Source organism: Phocoena phocoena, chromosome 19 (genome assembly GCF_963924675.1).
Source record: "Phocoena phocoena chromosome 19, mPhoPho1.1, whole genome shotgun sequence".
In the NCBI taxonomy this organism is placed as follows: domain Eukaryota; kingdom Metazoa; phylum Chordata; class Mammalia; order Artiodactyla; family Phocoenidae; genus Phocoena; species Phocoena phocoena.
The window spans coordinates 59,044,146-59,059,008 of record NC_089237.1 but is presented as its reverse complement, the minus strand read 5'-3'; the positions used below and the strand labels follow the sequence as shown (position 1 = coordinate 59,059,008).

Genomic DNA, 14,863 nt, shown 5'->3' with positions numbered 1-14,863 from the left:
GGGCAGCCGGGTCGCACCTCCCTCCTCGGTGGCCTCCCTGTACCCATCCCTGTCGGAGCGGGAATTACAGAGCACACGTCCCTGACACAGAAGTTGTCAATATGTGCACAGCTGGTGGGGAGGCTGCGGGAGAGGGCAGGGCCGGGAGGGGGGCTGGCTCTCCGAGGGAGAGGAAATGGCTCGTCTGAATCGCTCTCCCTCTGCCCCTCCCCGCCCTCCCTCTCGCCCTTTCTCTTTTCACAGATAACCAGCCCGAGTCATGCAGTCTTTTCGAGAAAGGTGTGGTTTCCATGGCAAACAGCAGACCTACCAGCAGACCTCACAGGAGACATCTCGCCTGGAGAATTACCGGCAGCAGCCGAGTCAGGCTGGGCTGAGCTGCGACCGGCAGCGTCTGCTGACCAAGGACTATTACGGCCCGCAGCCCTTCCCCAGCTACGAGGGCGGCGCCGGCACGCCCGCCACGGCGGCGCGCGCCAGCAAAGGCCTGTCCTCTCCGCAGGCCCCGCAGGGGAGGCCGTCCTTCCCGGGCTACGCTGTCCAGGACGGCAGCCCCTACCCCGGCCGCTACTCAGGGGAGGAGGGCCTGCAGGCCTGGGGGGCGCCGCAGCCACCACCCCCGCAGCCGCAACCCCTGCCAGGGGCGGTGGGCAAATATGACGAGAGCCTGATGAAAAAGACAGCAGCGCCCCCCGCCCGGCAGTACCCAGAGCAGGGCGCCCAGCTGCCCTTTCGGACTCACACCCTCCACGTCCCGCAGCAGCCCCCGCAGCCCCTGGCTTACCCCAAGCTCCAAAGGCAGAAGCCCCAGAACGACCTCGCCTCGCCCCTGCCCTTCCCCCCGGGCAGCCACTTCCCCCAGCAGTCCCAGTCCTTCCCCGTCTCCTCCACCTACTCCTCCACCGGCCAGGGCGGCGGGCAGGGGGCCCACTCCTACAAGAGCTGCACGGCCCCGTCCACCCAGCCCCACGACAGGCCGCTGACCGCCAACGCCGGCCTGGCCCCAGGCCAGCGGGTCCCGAGCCTTCACGCCTACCAGCCTGGGCGCCTCAGCTACGAGCCCCAGAAGCAGCAGCAGCAGCAGCAAGCCCTCCAGAGCCGCCACCACGCCCAGGAAACCCTCCACTACCAGAACCTCACCAAGTACCAACACTACGGGCAGCAAGGCCCAGGCTACTGCCAGCCGGACGCGGCCGTCAGGACCCCGGAGCAGTACTACCAGACCTTCAGCCCCGGCTCCAGCCACTCACCCGCTCGCTCCGTGGGCCGCTCCCCTTCCTACAGCTCCACCCCGTCGCCGCTGATGCCCAACCTGGAGAGCTTTCCCTACAACCCGCAGCCGCTGGGCCCCGGAGCCTTCCCCGCCGGTCTCGCGGACCACAGCCACTTCCTGCCCCTGCTCAACCCCTCCCCGACGGACGCCGCCGGCTCCGTGGATGCCCAGGCCGCCAACTGCAAGGCCCTGCAGAAGGACAAGCTTCCCGAGAGCCTGCTGTCAGACCTGAGCCTGCACAGCCTCACGGCGCTGACCTCGCAGGTGGAAAACATCTCCAGCACCGTGCAGCAGCTGCTGCTCTCCAAGGCGGCCCTGCCCCAGAAGAAGGGCGCCAAGAGCCTGGCGGCCCGGACCCCGGAGCAGCACAAGAGCCAGCACTGCAGCCCCGAGGGCAGCGGCTACTCAGCCGAGCCGGCAGGCACGCCGCTGTCGGAGCCGCTGAGCAGCACGCCGCAGTCCACGCACGCCGAGCCGCCCGAGGCCGACTACCTGAGCGGCTCCGAGGACCCGCTGGAGCGCAGCTTCCTCTACTGCAGCCAGGCCCGCGGCAGCCCCGCCAGGGTCCACGGCAGCTCCAAGGCCAAGCCCGAGTCCGTGTCCACCTGCTCCGTGACTTCACCCGACGACATGTCCACCAAGTCCGATGACTCCTTCCAGAGCCTGCACGGCAGCCTGCCGCTCGACAGCTTCTCCAAGCTCGTGGCTGGCGAGCGGGACTGCCCGCGCCTGCTGCTCAGCGCCCTGGCGCAGGAGGACCTGGCCTCCGAGATCCTGGGGCTGCAGGAGGCCATCAGCGAGAAGGCCGACAAGGTCTGGGCCGAGGCGCCCGGCCTGGCCAAGGACACCGGCAAGCCGCCCTTCTCGCTGGAGAACCACAGCGCCTGCTTGGACCCCGTGGCCAAGGGTGCGTGGCCGCGGCCGGGGGAGCAGGACGCCCTGCCCGAGGCCCTGCAGCTGGAGAAGGGCGGCGGCACCAAGGACTTCGGCCCGGGGCTGTTCGAAGATCCCTCCGTGGGCTTCGCCACCCCTGACCCCAAGAAGACAACTGGTCCCCTCTCCTTTGGTGCCAAGCCCACGCTGGGGGCCGCCGCCTCGGACCCCGCCACGGCGGCTTTCGACTGCTTCCCAGACACGACCGCCACCAGCTCAGCGGACGGCGCCAACCCCTTCGCCTGGCCCGAGGAGAACCTGGGGGACGCCTGTCCCCGGTGGGGACTGCACCCCGGCGAGCTCGCCAAGGGCCTGGAGCAGGGCGGGAAGGCCGCCGACAGCGTCGGCCAGGAGGACGCCCGCGAGGCTTCGGCCTGCCTGGGCTTCCAGGAGGAGCAGCCCTCGGGGGAGAAGGCCGTGGTGCCCCGGGACTCCCAGCAGGAGGAGGGGGGCGGGGTGAAGGAGGAGGCGGGCGGGCTGCTGCAGTGTCCCGAGGTGGGCAAGGCCGACCGGTGGCTGGAGGACAGCCGGCACTGCTGCTCCGCCACTGACTTCGGAGACCTCCCGCTGCTGCCGCCCGCCGGCAGGAAGGGGGACTTGGAGGCGGAGGAGTACTCGTCTCTGTGCGAGCTCCTGGGCAGCCCCGAGCAGAGGCCGGGCCTGCAGGACCCGCTGTCGCCCAAGGCCCCGCTGCTGTGTGGCAAGGAGGAGGTGGAGGAGGTGCTGGACCCCAAGACCGGCTGGGGCTCCCCGTGTGCCCTGTCTGGCGAGTCCGTCATCTTGCTGGGCCCCACCGTGGGCACCGAGTCCAAGGTGCAGAGCTGGTTCGAGTCCTCCCTCTCCCACATGAAGCCGGGGGAAGAGGGGCCCGAGGGGGCGCTGGCCCCGGGGGATTCCACTGCCCTGGCCCCGGAAGCCTCCCTGACCCAGAAGCCGAACAAGCCCGCTGTGCCCGAGGCGCCCATCGCCAAGAAGGAGCCTGTGCCTCGTGGCAAAAGCTTACGGAGCCGGCGGGTGCACCGGGGGCTGCCCGAGGCCGAGGATTCCCCGTGCAGGGCCCCGGCGCTGCCCAAAGACCTGCTGCTCCCTGAATCGTGCACGGGGCCCCCCCAGGGACAGATGGAAGGGGCGGGGGCCCCAGGCCGGGGGACCTCGGAAGGGCTCCCCAGGATGTGCACCCGCTCCTTCACGGCCCTGAGTGAGCCCCGCACACCCGGACCCCCGGGCCTGCCCACCACCCCTGCCCCCCCAGACAAGCTGGGGGGTAAGCAGCGAGCCGCCTTCAAGTCGGGCAAGCGGGTGGGGAAGCCCTCCCCCAAGGCCGCTTCCAGCCCCAGCAACCCGGCCGCCCTGCCCGTGGCCTCCGACAGCAGCCCCATGGGCTCCAAGACCAAGGAGACGGACTCGCCGGATGCACCAGGCAAAGACCAGCGCTCCATGATCCTCCGGTCCCGCACCAGGACGCAGGAGGCCTTCCACTGCAAGCGGCGACGGGCCTCGGAGAGCCGGCTCCCCAACTGCCGCGCCGCCAAGAAGCTCCTCGCCAACAACCACCTGCCCGCCACGTTCAAGGTCGCCGGTAGCCCCCAGAAGGAGGGCAGGGCGGGCCAACGGGCAAGGGTCCCCAAGCCTGGTGCAGGCGGCAAGCTCTCCGATCGGCCCCTGCACACCCTCAAGAGGAAGTCGGCCTTCATGGCACCTGTCCCCACCAAGAAGCGCAACCTGGTCTTACGCAGCGGCAGCACCAGCGGGGACACGAAGGAGGAGGGGGCCGAGGGCCCTCCCACCCTCTTCAAGAGGATGACGTCTCCCAAGAAGGCCAAGCCCGCCAAGGGCGGCAACAGTGAGCCCACGGCAAAGCCGCCGCCCCCGGAGACCCCTGACGCCAGCCTGAAGCTGGCCTCACGGGCATCCATCCAGGGGGCCATGAAGACCAAGGTGCTGCCCCCCCGGAAAGGCCGGGGCCTGAAGCTGGAGGCCATCGTGCAGAAGATCACCTCGCCCAGCCTGAAAAAGTTCGCGTGCAGAGCACCAGGGGCCCCTCCCGGGAATCCTCTGAGCCCATCCCTCCCCGAGAAGGACCGCGGGCTCAAGAGCGCAGGGGGCAGCCCGCTGAGGGCAGAAGAAGGTCTCTTAAACGTGAGCACTGGGCAGAAGTTCCCAGCAGCCTTGGGGGCCGATCCGTTATGCAGAAATCCGACCAACAGATCCTTAAAAGGCAAACTCGTGAACAATAAGAAACTGTCCTCGACTGACGGTTTCAAAACTGAGGCCTTCACATCCCCAGAGGCCCTACTGCCCGGGGGCACTGCCCTGGCACCTAAGAAGAGAAGCCGGAAAGGCAGGGCTGGAGCCCTCGGACTCCCCAAAGGCTCCCTGGAGAAGAGACCTCATCTCGGCCCAGCTCTGCTCCTGACGGCCAGCAGCACGCAGGGGGGCAGCGAGGACAGCTCTGGCGGAGGAGGCAAGAAGCCAAAGACGGAGGAGCTGGGGCTGGCCTCCCAGCCCCCTGAGGGCCGGCCCTGCCAGCCCCAGGTGAGGGCACAGAAGCAGCCTGGCCACGCCAACTACAGCAGCTATTCCAAGCGGAAGCGCCTGACGCGGGGCCGGGCCAAGAACGCCGCCACCTCACCCTGTAAGGGGCGTGCCAAGCGGCGGCGACAGCAGCAGGTGCTGCCCCTGGATCCCGCGGAGCCTGAAATCCGCCTCAAATACATTTCCTCCTGCAAGCGACTGCGAGCAGACAGCCGCACCCCCGCCTTCTCGCCCTTCGTGCGGGTGGAGAAGCGGGATGCGTTCACCACCGTATGTACTGTAGTCAACTCCCCCGGAGACGAGCCCAAGCCCCACAGGAAGCCTTCCTCCTCTTCATCCTCTTGCTCCTTCTCCTTGGACGCGGCCGGGGCCTCCCTAGCCACGCTCCCTGGAGGCTCCATCCTGCAGCCTCGGCCCTCCCTACCCCTCTCCTCCACCATGCATCTGGGGCCCGTGGTCTCCAAGGCCCTGAGTACCTCTTGCCTTGTTTGCTGCCTCTGCCAAAACCCAGCCAACTTCAAGGACCTCGGGGATCTCTGTGGGCCCTACTACCCCGGACACTGCCTCCCCAAAAAGAAGCCAAAACTCAAGGAGAAGGTGCGGCCAGAGAGCACCTGCGAGGAGGCCTCTCTGCCTCTTGAGAGGACACTCAAAGGCCTCGAGTGCCCAGCTGCCGCCGCCGCTGCCGCCACCGCCACCGCCACCACCACCGGGAAGCCCCCCAGGCCTGATGGCCCAGCCGATCCAGCCAAGCAGGGCTCCCTGCGCACCAGCGCCCGGGGCCTGTCCCGGCGGCTGCAGAGTTGCTACTGCTGTGACGGTCGGGGGGAAGGTGGTGAAGAGACGGCCCCAGCTGACAGGAGCCGCAAGCACGAGTGCAGCAAGGAGCCACTGGCAGAGCCTGGCGGGGACGCACAGGAGCACTGGGTGCACGAGGCCTGCGCCGTGTGGACGGGCGGGGTCTACCTGGTGGCCGGGAAGCTCTTTGGGCTGCAGGAGGCCATGAAGGTGGCCATGGACATGGTAAGAGGCCAGCCCAGCCGGTGGGGACCTCAGGTTCTGCAGGCAGGCAGGCCATCTCTCTAATGCTACAATCTGGCCCAAACACACAGCAATCACAATGAATAACGCGGGGAGCCTAGCCAGAACGTGGAGGCACACTCCAGGCCGAGGCAGGACACATCTGCCCAGCCCTGCCCCAGACCTCCCACTGTGGCCCCTTACTGCCTGCTCAGCCCTGTACCCACCACACACGCACTCGGCCCCTTGCGGCTGCAGCACGCCCCCACCCAAGCCCCCTGCTCACCTCATCAGCTGAGAAGCTCAGGCCCCAGAACTGCACGTCAGGGGGTTGCCTCCGTGGCCTCAGGTGCAGCGGGACCTGCGGGGGAAGAGCCTCTCCAGCACCAGGTGGCTGGATTGTGAGCCCTTAGGGGCAGGGTGGTCCAGGAACCTTTCCTGCGAGGCCCTAAAACGTCCCCTGAGGAACTGCAGTCGCCGAGGACTTGGTTTAGGTCCCAGCGCTGCCCCTCGCTGTGTGTGTCCGAGAATATAACCTAACCTCTCTGTGCCTCCGTTTCCTTATCTCTAAAGTGGGCATGATAGTCCCCTGTGGAGGGGCCCTGAGGATTGAGTTCACACCCATAAAACTATTACAGCCATGCCTGGCCCGTCCACGTGCTCCGTGACTACCTCCTGGGGCCAGTGACAGTGGCAGCCACCTGGATGACACTAGCATGTTGTCTCAGCAGTGTGACCATTACTCCGATCACCGAGGGGACCCCCATCCCCTCACTCCCGGGGATGGGGTGGGACTCGGCACTCTCCTGCAGCCCGTGCTCCTGCCCCGCTCCCCAGCCCTCGGGGCCCCACTGCCCTGTGCCCACCTGTTCCCTCTGGGTACCCCCACCCCTGGCACCAGCCACGCGGACAGCCCTATGCTGGGCAGGGGGGCGCTACTGGGCTGCCCACACCTCCCTGTTTCCGGCGCCTGACCCTCTCCGTGCGGGGTCCTCCAGCCCGACAGCAGCCCCAAGACCCGGAGCCCTCACCCTTCCTGCCTCCTGCCTCCGGCCTCCTCCCCTCCCTCCTGTGTGTCTGCTTCTCTCCCTCCTCACTGCCTCCTTCCCAGCGGCACTGAGATAGGTTCAGGTGTCTCCCGCCATTAAAAGATAATACCAAACGCTCAGATCACCAGGCCAGCTAGCGGCCACCTGTGGCCTCCTGAAAGTCTCCCCGGCTTGCTCCGCCCCACTAGGCTGCACTGCTTCTGCACCTTGTCCAAGCACAGGAGCCAACCCCCGCTTTCCCAGGTCGCCTGTTCCAGGCGCTTTGGTCTCACCTCACTGCACCAACCTCCTGTTGGCCTGGGGAGGAAGCCGGGGGGCCGAGTGGCCTCGCAGTTTCCTGGCGTCATGCGACTGTTACGTCACGGAGCTGGAGCTTGGCCCAGTCGCCCCATCTCTGCCCGCTGTGCCATGCTCCCACCCTGGGAGCATCCCTGGGAAGGTCAGAACAGGGGTGGTCACCAGCCGCCTTGCCAGAGAGGTGGTCCCGGGCCAGGTGGAGCTCATTAAAGCAGCGCCCGTACCTGGAGGACACCCTGCCTGCAAAGACGGGCGGGGTCTGGGGTTTCCCAGGTCATGGTTCAGCCCCCTGACCACTGACAAGCCCAGACCTCCGTGGGCCGCCCGTCCCCCCAAGACCCTTTCTGCCTTGGAGCTCGGTGGTAGCGCGCAGCCTTGGAGTCAGGCAGACCCCGGTTCCAATCCCAGCTCTGCCCCAAGAGCCAGTTCTGTGACCCCAGCAAGTCACCGTCCTCTGTGAGCCTCGGGGCGCCGAAGCCCGTCAGCAGGGTGGAGCTGCGGGGACAGCCGGACCCCGGCCTTCACACCCGTCAGCACCCTGGATGTGCGGGAACAGAACTTCTGCACAGGCCCGGGGTCACCCCTCTTCCTTCTGTGTCCCTTTCTGGGGGCCCCTACACACCTACCTGCCCTGAGCCGTGCTGTGCCCACCTCCAGGGACCTCAGTTTCCTAGTCTGCCCAGAGGCTGCCTCTCCCCACAAACTCCCAGGCCCCCCATCACCCACCCAGGGGAACAGCTCAGAACGTGGGCGCTGGGGTCGGAAGGGCCCAAGGCCTCTCCGTATCTCCATTTCTCCACATCTAAAATGCCTGTCTCAAGGGTTTGGGGGCCTCCTCAGTGCAGGCGGGGTGGCGTGAGGCCATCACCAGAGGAGCCCACTGTCGCTGTTTAGCCATCAAGGGCCACTTGGGCCCGGTCTGGGGGCCCACTCCTCCATCACACCTTTGCCACAGCGTCCTAGGAGGCTCAGTCCTGACCAGAAGGAGACTGCCATCCTGAGGGAATGGATATTCCAGGCCGACCCCCAGCCCCCACTCTAGCTCCCCACCCCAGCTCGGCTCCAGAACGCACATTCCCAGGCACTTCTCAGGCTAGGCCCAGGAAGGGCGTGAGAAGACTCATTCCTGGCCTCCCACCTGCTGGGGGTGGGGTCCCCATCAGTCCCTGGCATGGGAAGGAGCCCACCCCTGCCCCCCACCCCGAACAGTGAGGCACCATGACCGCCAGCCTGTGCTCCAGCGGCGTTGCTGGGCTCAAAGCCCACCCAGCTGCTCTTGAGCTGTGTGCCCTTGGGCAAGTTACTCGGCGTTTCTGAGCTCTCATCCCTCACCTGTATAAAATAAAGTGACGCTGATGCCATCGGGGTGTTCTCAGGAGGCGGCCTCCACGTGTGCCTGGTGTGTCACGAACTGCAGTTACTGGTTACAGTGGCTTAGCCTCCGCGCGGGGGCCTGCCCCCCTCCCCCTCCCAAACCTCACTCCCCTGCTGCACAGGGGGTCTGCAGGATCTGGGGACCAGCCTGTCCCTCCCCAGGCCTCAGGTTTTGCTTCCAAGGGGCTTCCTGGCATCGCCATCCTGTCCTGGCACGTCCCCCTGCAGGCAGCTGGGCCCAACCTGGGGCAGCCCCCAAGCGCAGACCACGGTTTTGGCTTTTGAGAGGCCGAGTGGGCCAGTTGCCGTGCCGGCCGGCGTAGGGTTTACATGAGCCCCGCGTTCAGGCAGTGGCTGTTTCCTCCTCGTGGGTCCTGGGCAGGGTGAGCGGCCTCTCTGAGTAGAGCGCCGACTCTGGGTCCAGTGCTCGTTCTAAGCCCGGATCACCTCCGCCTGGAGTGGGGGCCTCAGCTTCACTGTCTGTGAAGTGGCGTCCATGAAGCTGCCCACCCGGAGGCTGTGGGGAGGAGCTGGCAGGCGAGGGCACAGCCGGGCGGTGACTGGCCCCGTGCGTTGTCATCCACTGGGCACACGGAGTTGCCCATTTAACCTTCACGACTGTCCCATAAGGCAGGCGCTGTCCCCCCTGTATGGACGAGGCGGGAGGAGCGGAGTTGCTTGGCTGAGGTCAGGCGGTACACAGTGGCTGAGCTGGGGCTCGCCCGGGCCTGCGGGATGCCGAGGCTTATCCACAAGATGGTTGCTTTCCCGCCCCGAGAGCTCCCCCCGCCCAAGGTGCCAGGCCGGCGGCTGCCACAAAACCAACCCTATGGATGTCCATCCTGAGCCTCCCTCCAAGCTGCCTTTCCAGGGCCCCCGGGGAGGAAGGGGTGGGGGCCGGGCCCCTCAGCTGCAGACTCACCTGTCTTCCCTCTCTCCTCGCCAGACTTGTTCCAGCTGCCAAGAAGCCGGGGCCACTATCGGGTGCTGCCACAAAGGATGCATCCACACCTACCATTACCCATGTGCCAGCGATGCGGGTAAGAGCCAGCCCAAGGGGACCGAAGGTCGGGGGACGCAGGCACAGCTCCTCGAACTGACCCCACTTGACCCGTCGGCTTCCCTCTTCTCCTGCCCCAGCAATTCTTTACCTTCTCGTGTCTCTCGGCCGGGCCCTGTACTGGGCAGTGCTGCTGACAAGGAGACACGTCAGTCCCCAGCCACCTGCTGGAGGAGTGCCCAGAAGCACAAACTACAAAGTGGAAAGCTGTATGTGAGCTGCCATTGCCGAGGGGTGCCTACAGCTCGGGAGGGTCTCAGGCCTCCAAGAGCAGGGCTACTGGGCTGGGCCTTGGAAAAAGGCTGAATAGTTCACTGGGTTGGAGAAAAAGGAGAAAAGATAGTTCAGTGACAAAAATTGAGTGAGATAGAAGGAGAGGAAGTTCAAGACAGACTCCCCCTGGCTCCACGGCACAGCTGTGGAAGGTTTAAGCAGGACGGTGGGCCCTGGAGTCAGGACCAGGCTCCCCTGCACCTGCCTCATTCTCTCCACTCCCTCGCTCACTTGACCCGCGGGCATTTATCGAGCACCTATCATCACCAGGCAGGTGGCATACTGATGGCCTGGGCCAGAGAGCCCGGAGCCCCCAGTCCTGGTGGCATGCTTCAGGTGTGGACTGGGTGAGTCCACCGATGTCTCTGCACTCGGTTCCCCATCTGTACAGCTGAGGTTAGAGTCATTTCTTTCTGCAGCTGTCTGGAGCAGGGAGTGAGATCACAAGCACGACCCGGAAAGGGCAGCCCCGGTCCGATTTGGGGGCCAGCCCCCGCAATCTCTGTCCCCCGCCCCCTGCTGCCCTGGAAGAGGGTGAGGTTATCGTGACCCTGTCGCACGACTGCAGGGCAGAGGCATCTCCTGGCAGGACCCTCGCTGCTCCCACAGCCCAGGGACCCCTCTTCCCACCTGAATGCCACTTCCTGGCATCAGCCCACACCGAGCCACCCCCAGGAGCACACACGGGACTGAGCGGTGACGGTTCCTTGGTGAGGGCTGAGGCGCTAGCACCTTAGGAAGGGAACGTGCTGGAGCGGGACATGGGGGCCGCTCTGGCTCCACACCCTGCCCTGAGGGCCGTGGGAACCAGATTGTAATGTGGACTCCGCCACTTCACCAGACCCCGGGCCTGACCTCCAGGAACAGGTGCCGCGGGCTGCAGCTCTCCTCCCGCAGTGATTAGGTTTGCGCCTGCGCTCTGCCAGCCCCGTGCCAGGCCTTGCACTGTCTCCAGCGGCACCTTCACAGACAGGCTGTCTTACCCGTGGCCACAGCACTGTAGGAACAGGACCAGGGTGTGACTCACCGTCTGGCCGGCTCCACATCCTGTGCACTGTCCTCTCCGGTGTTCCAGCTTCCCAGCCTCCTTGGGGGCTCATGTCTCAGTGGGACAGACAGGAAAACCGTGATCCTTGCCTAAAGTTACGGAGACCAGACGAGGAGAGACTGTGCTGAGAGATCCATCCCGATTTGGGAGGGAATCCAAGAGGGCTTCTAGGAGGAGGTGACATTGGAGCCAGTCCTCAAGAGGTCAAGGGAGGTGGGCAGGAGCTGACTTGTGGTGCGACATATATACCAGGCTTGGAGCGATACAAACTGTTTCCAGTGATGTCTTTGAGGAATTCCCCATCTAGTAGAGCTCTCTGTAGGGCTGCAGGGGGCAGATGAGATGCTGGCCTGAGCAGACCTGTGACAGAGCCCTGCATTCCGGAGAGAGGGGCTGCAGGTGCAGATGGAGCCTGCGCCTCAGAGGCTTTGCAAGCACAGGAAGCAGGGCCGTGCTGGGAGGAGCGGGGAGAGGGAGGTGGCCAGCGTCCCCAGCTCAGTGAGCAGGCCCTTGGCAGGGCAGGCTGTGCCACTGGTGTATCAGCCACCGGACCTTCCAGGCCCAGCCTCCAGCACATCTCAGGAGGGGGTGTGTGGGCAGGCGGGCCCTGCCGCATGCCAGATTGAGCTCACCCAGGTGGCCGTAGTCAGCCGGCAGCTCAGCTGAGGCTGGTGGACCCAGATGAGCTGGGGCCCCAGCTGGGCCAGCTCCTCTCTGCTCTGCATGGCCTCCCCGCTCCACCAGGCCCAGCTGGGCAGCCCCCTCTCTCCTTCACAGAGGAGCTGTGCAAGGCCGGGTGTGGGGGGCGGTTAATCCCCACACGTGCAGCTCCCTTTGGGGTTGAACCTGAGGTATCTGCCTAAGGGTTGGAGAGTTTGGCAGAGCCCGGAGGGGGTGGTGTGAGGGAGGGGCATGGAGGGGGTACAGTGGCCAGAGAAGGGGGCAGGATTAGTGAGCCTAGCAGCCAGAGGGGAGGGGGACCTGGCTCCAGGCAGCAGGGGGGCGCGGGGAGAACCCAGGGAGTGAGCTGGGCAGGCAGGAGCCCCCCAGCAGTTAGCCCCCCACCTTGCACCTGCCCCCCACCTTGCACCTGCCCGACCCGGGTCTGGAAGTACGGTCCTCCGTGGGGCTCTCCAGGGGTCTGGGCCAGACCCTCAGACCGCAGGGCACCAGAGCTGCCCAGGCCCACTGACCCTGCGCCCTTTGTTAGGCAGCCCACGTTGGAGCTAGCAGAGCGGGCCCCAGGCCACTTTGTCAGCTGGGCCCTGGCTCCCCAAGTGCAGACACCAGGAGAGGGGCTGGGGCTGGGTGACTGGCCCTCCTCCCCACGTCCAGAGTGGCTGCAGGGGGCGGCCGAGCACGATGCCTCTGGAAGTGCCACCCCCAGTCCCAGCTGGTCAACGCACGTTCACTGAGCACCCCCTGGGTGTCGTCAAGGCCTACCTAGGGGCTGGGCCCGGACCACCAGGAGGGAGTGACCAGTATGGCCCAGCAAAGCACAGCGGGGGAGGGGGAGGGCGAGGGGGAGGGGGAGAGTGGGGAGGCCTCCCCATGACAAAAGGGGGTTCCAGAGGGAGGGGAAAGGAGAGTAAAGGACAGATAGGCCAGCGGGGCTGGAGGGCTGACAGAGTTCGGATTGGGTCGGATTTCAAGCAGAGGCTGACTTACTCTTTGGAAAAAAAACCTGCAGCTGAGGGCGTCCGGGGCGGTGGGCCCCCCTCCCGGCCGGACAAGACGCCGTTCTGACCGCACGAACTTCTCTTGCTCACAGGTTGCATATTCATCGAAGAGAACTTTTCTTTGAAATGCCCCAAACATAAGGTGGGTGACCGCGAGCCTCCCCTGGAGGGGCCCAGGCTGGAGAGGAGCCCCGGCGCGGGAACGCCGGTTCCGGGCAGACCAGGCGGGGGCGGATCAGCACGGGTGGGCCCCGGGCCACTTATACAGCCCGCACGTGCGGGAGGCGGGGCCAGTCCAGGGCGGGGCGGGGCGCGGGGACTGGCCTATGGGCAAAGCTGCAGGTGGGGCCTCGCTCTGGAGGAGCGGGCGGGGTCGGGGCCGAGGGGCGGGTCTGGAGGAGTCGACTGCTCGGCAGGTGCCCCGCAGTCAGCAACTAGCCGCGCGTCTCTTCCCCGCAGAGGCTGCCATTGTAATCCACCCCCGGCCGGAGGAGCCGCCGGATCCCGCCCGCCCGCCGACGCCGCCGACGCCGAGGAGAGGAGCCGCCGGCGCAGCCCCCGCGCCTTTGCGCTGCTTCCGGCGCGGGTCCAGAGCCGATCCTTGATCCGGAACCCGGATCTTGGATCTGGCCTCCTCGGGCGGAAACTAGTGGTCCCCGGTCGGGAAGAAAACAGGTTCCGGATCCGTCTGCTCCCGGAACCGGACGGCACAGGGCCTTCTCGCCCCCATCCCCCGGCCAGGCTTGGAGAAGGGGAGCCCGCGGAGCGGCCAGACTCCTTGGAACACCCAGGCTCCGGCGTGGGTGGGAGGCCTTTAGCCTGGGGATACGCTTCTCCCCCTGGAAGTTTCAGGACGACGTGGCACACATTCTACGTGGGTCGGTATTGGCACGCAGCTGGGCACCCTGGGAGTGGGGTGGGGTCCGAAGAGGCCGAGGCTGGCTTCCCTCCAGGACGTGTCTCCTGGAACGAGGCTGGGGGCGGGGGGAGCCGAAGCCTGTCCGGCGCAGGAGGGGCCGGAGGCTGTGCGCCCTTCCTTCCCAGCCTTGGCCAAAACCTTCGTGCGAGTCGGGAGGGCCGGGGGCCTGGGGCCCGTGCTCAGGGGATGCGGGCTCCCCGGGCGTGGGCCGGACTGGCTCCCGCTGGCTTCTGCTCATCTCCCTTCCAGTCCGCCCCGTCCCCGGAGCCCAGCCTGGGAGCGCAAAACTAAAAGTCGCGACCAGAGTGCACCCCCGGCAGACGCATGACCGACCCTCTGCACGACCACCGTCTCCGGGGGCCGCAGCGCCACTCGCACGGGAGCGGAGACAGCGCTAGATCCATGTACACACCTGTGTGCCCCTCTATATATATGTCACATAGAATGTATATATGTTGGGAACATGCTCGCTTCTCCCGTGTGTCGCCGCTGTGCGTCGTGTGCCCCTCAGCACGGGGCCCTTGCTGGGAAGGGGGCTCCGGCGCTGCCTCCTTCCCCAAGCAGCCACCACCGCCCGGGCCAGTGCCCGCTAGTTCGTCCGCCTGTCTGTCCGTGTCCTCAGCTCTGTCCACGCTTCGATAGGCCTGATGCAGCCCCAGCCCGGGGCCGCCCTAGAAACTTCCTGTACATATGACTGTAAAACGGTGAACGTGCGTACTCTCCCCGGCCTCGTTACATAGTGTGTATATATGTATACTATACATATATATAATATATACGGAGATGTAAATGTTAACACTAGTGTTCCTATTAGGATACTGCTTCACACTGAAGACTGTGTGTATCGAGCTGTTTCTAAAAGATGTTTATTTTCCTTAAGAGTAAAAAAAAACAGTCATTGCATTCAGAAAAAAAAAAAAGTCAATAAAGATACGACGATTGTTTTGGAATTCTGCAGCCCGTGGATTCTGACCCGATTTTGCTGGGAGAGGGGCCAGGCTCTGGGGGAGAGGTTGGAATGGAGGGGAGGGGAGGGGAGGGGAGGGCTGGGCTCTGGGGACCTTACTGCAGGTACAGGAAAGAAGCCCTTGCTGCCCAGCCACACCCACGTGACCTCCGGGAAGGGGACAGGGGTCAGGCAGGGGAGACTGACACCCAGACACACAGGGAGACCCAGGTTGTAGCTCCTGCTGTCACAACAGATCCCCAAAGACATGGAGCTGTCCTCCCACGTCATCCCGAGACCTGAAGGGGGCAGAAGCTGGGAGAGGAGGCAAGGAGGCACAGCTGAGACCATATGGGCCCTAAGGATTAGGGGATGATATAGCCCAAACATGCGGCCCCGTGATCGGTGGGACCCAAGTCAGCTGGAGGGAATAAAGCTGGGCCTCCCAAACCGAAGG

The 14,863-nt window shown here is 65.6% G+C and overlaps 1 protein-coding gene across 1 annotated transcript; it reads left to right on the top strand.

Annotated features, from left to right (window-relative positions):
• The first annotated feature begins 253 nt into the window (after positions 1-253).
• RAI1 (retinoic acid induced 1) lies at positions 254-14,102 on the top strand. Its single transcript, XM_065898079.1, has 5 exons — positions 254-5,764; positions 9,428-9,521; positions 12,634-12,745; positions 13,001-13,344; positions 13,972-14,102. Exons 1-5 carry the CDS (start codon positions 260-262, stop codon positions 14,100-14,102), a joined length of 6,186 nt encoding a protein of 2,061 aa, XP_065754151.1. The 5' UTR covers positions 254-259.
• Positions 14,103-14,863: the final 761 nt, after the last annotated feature.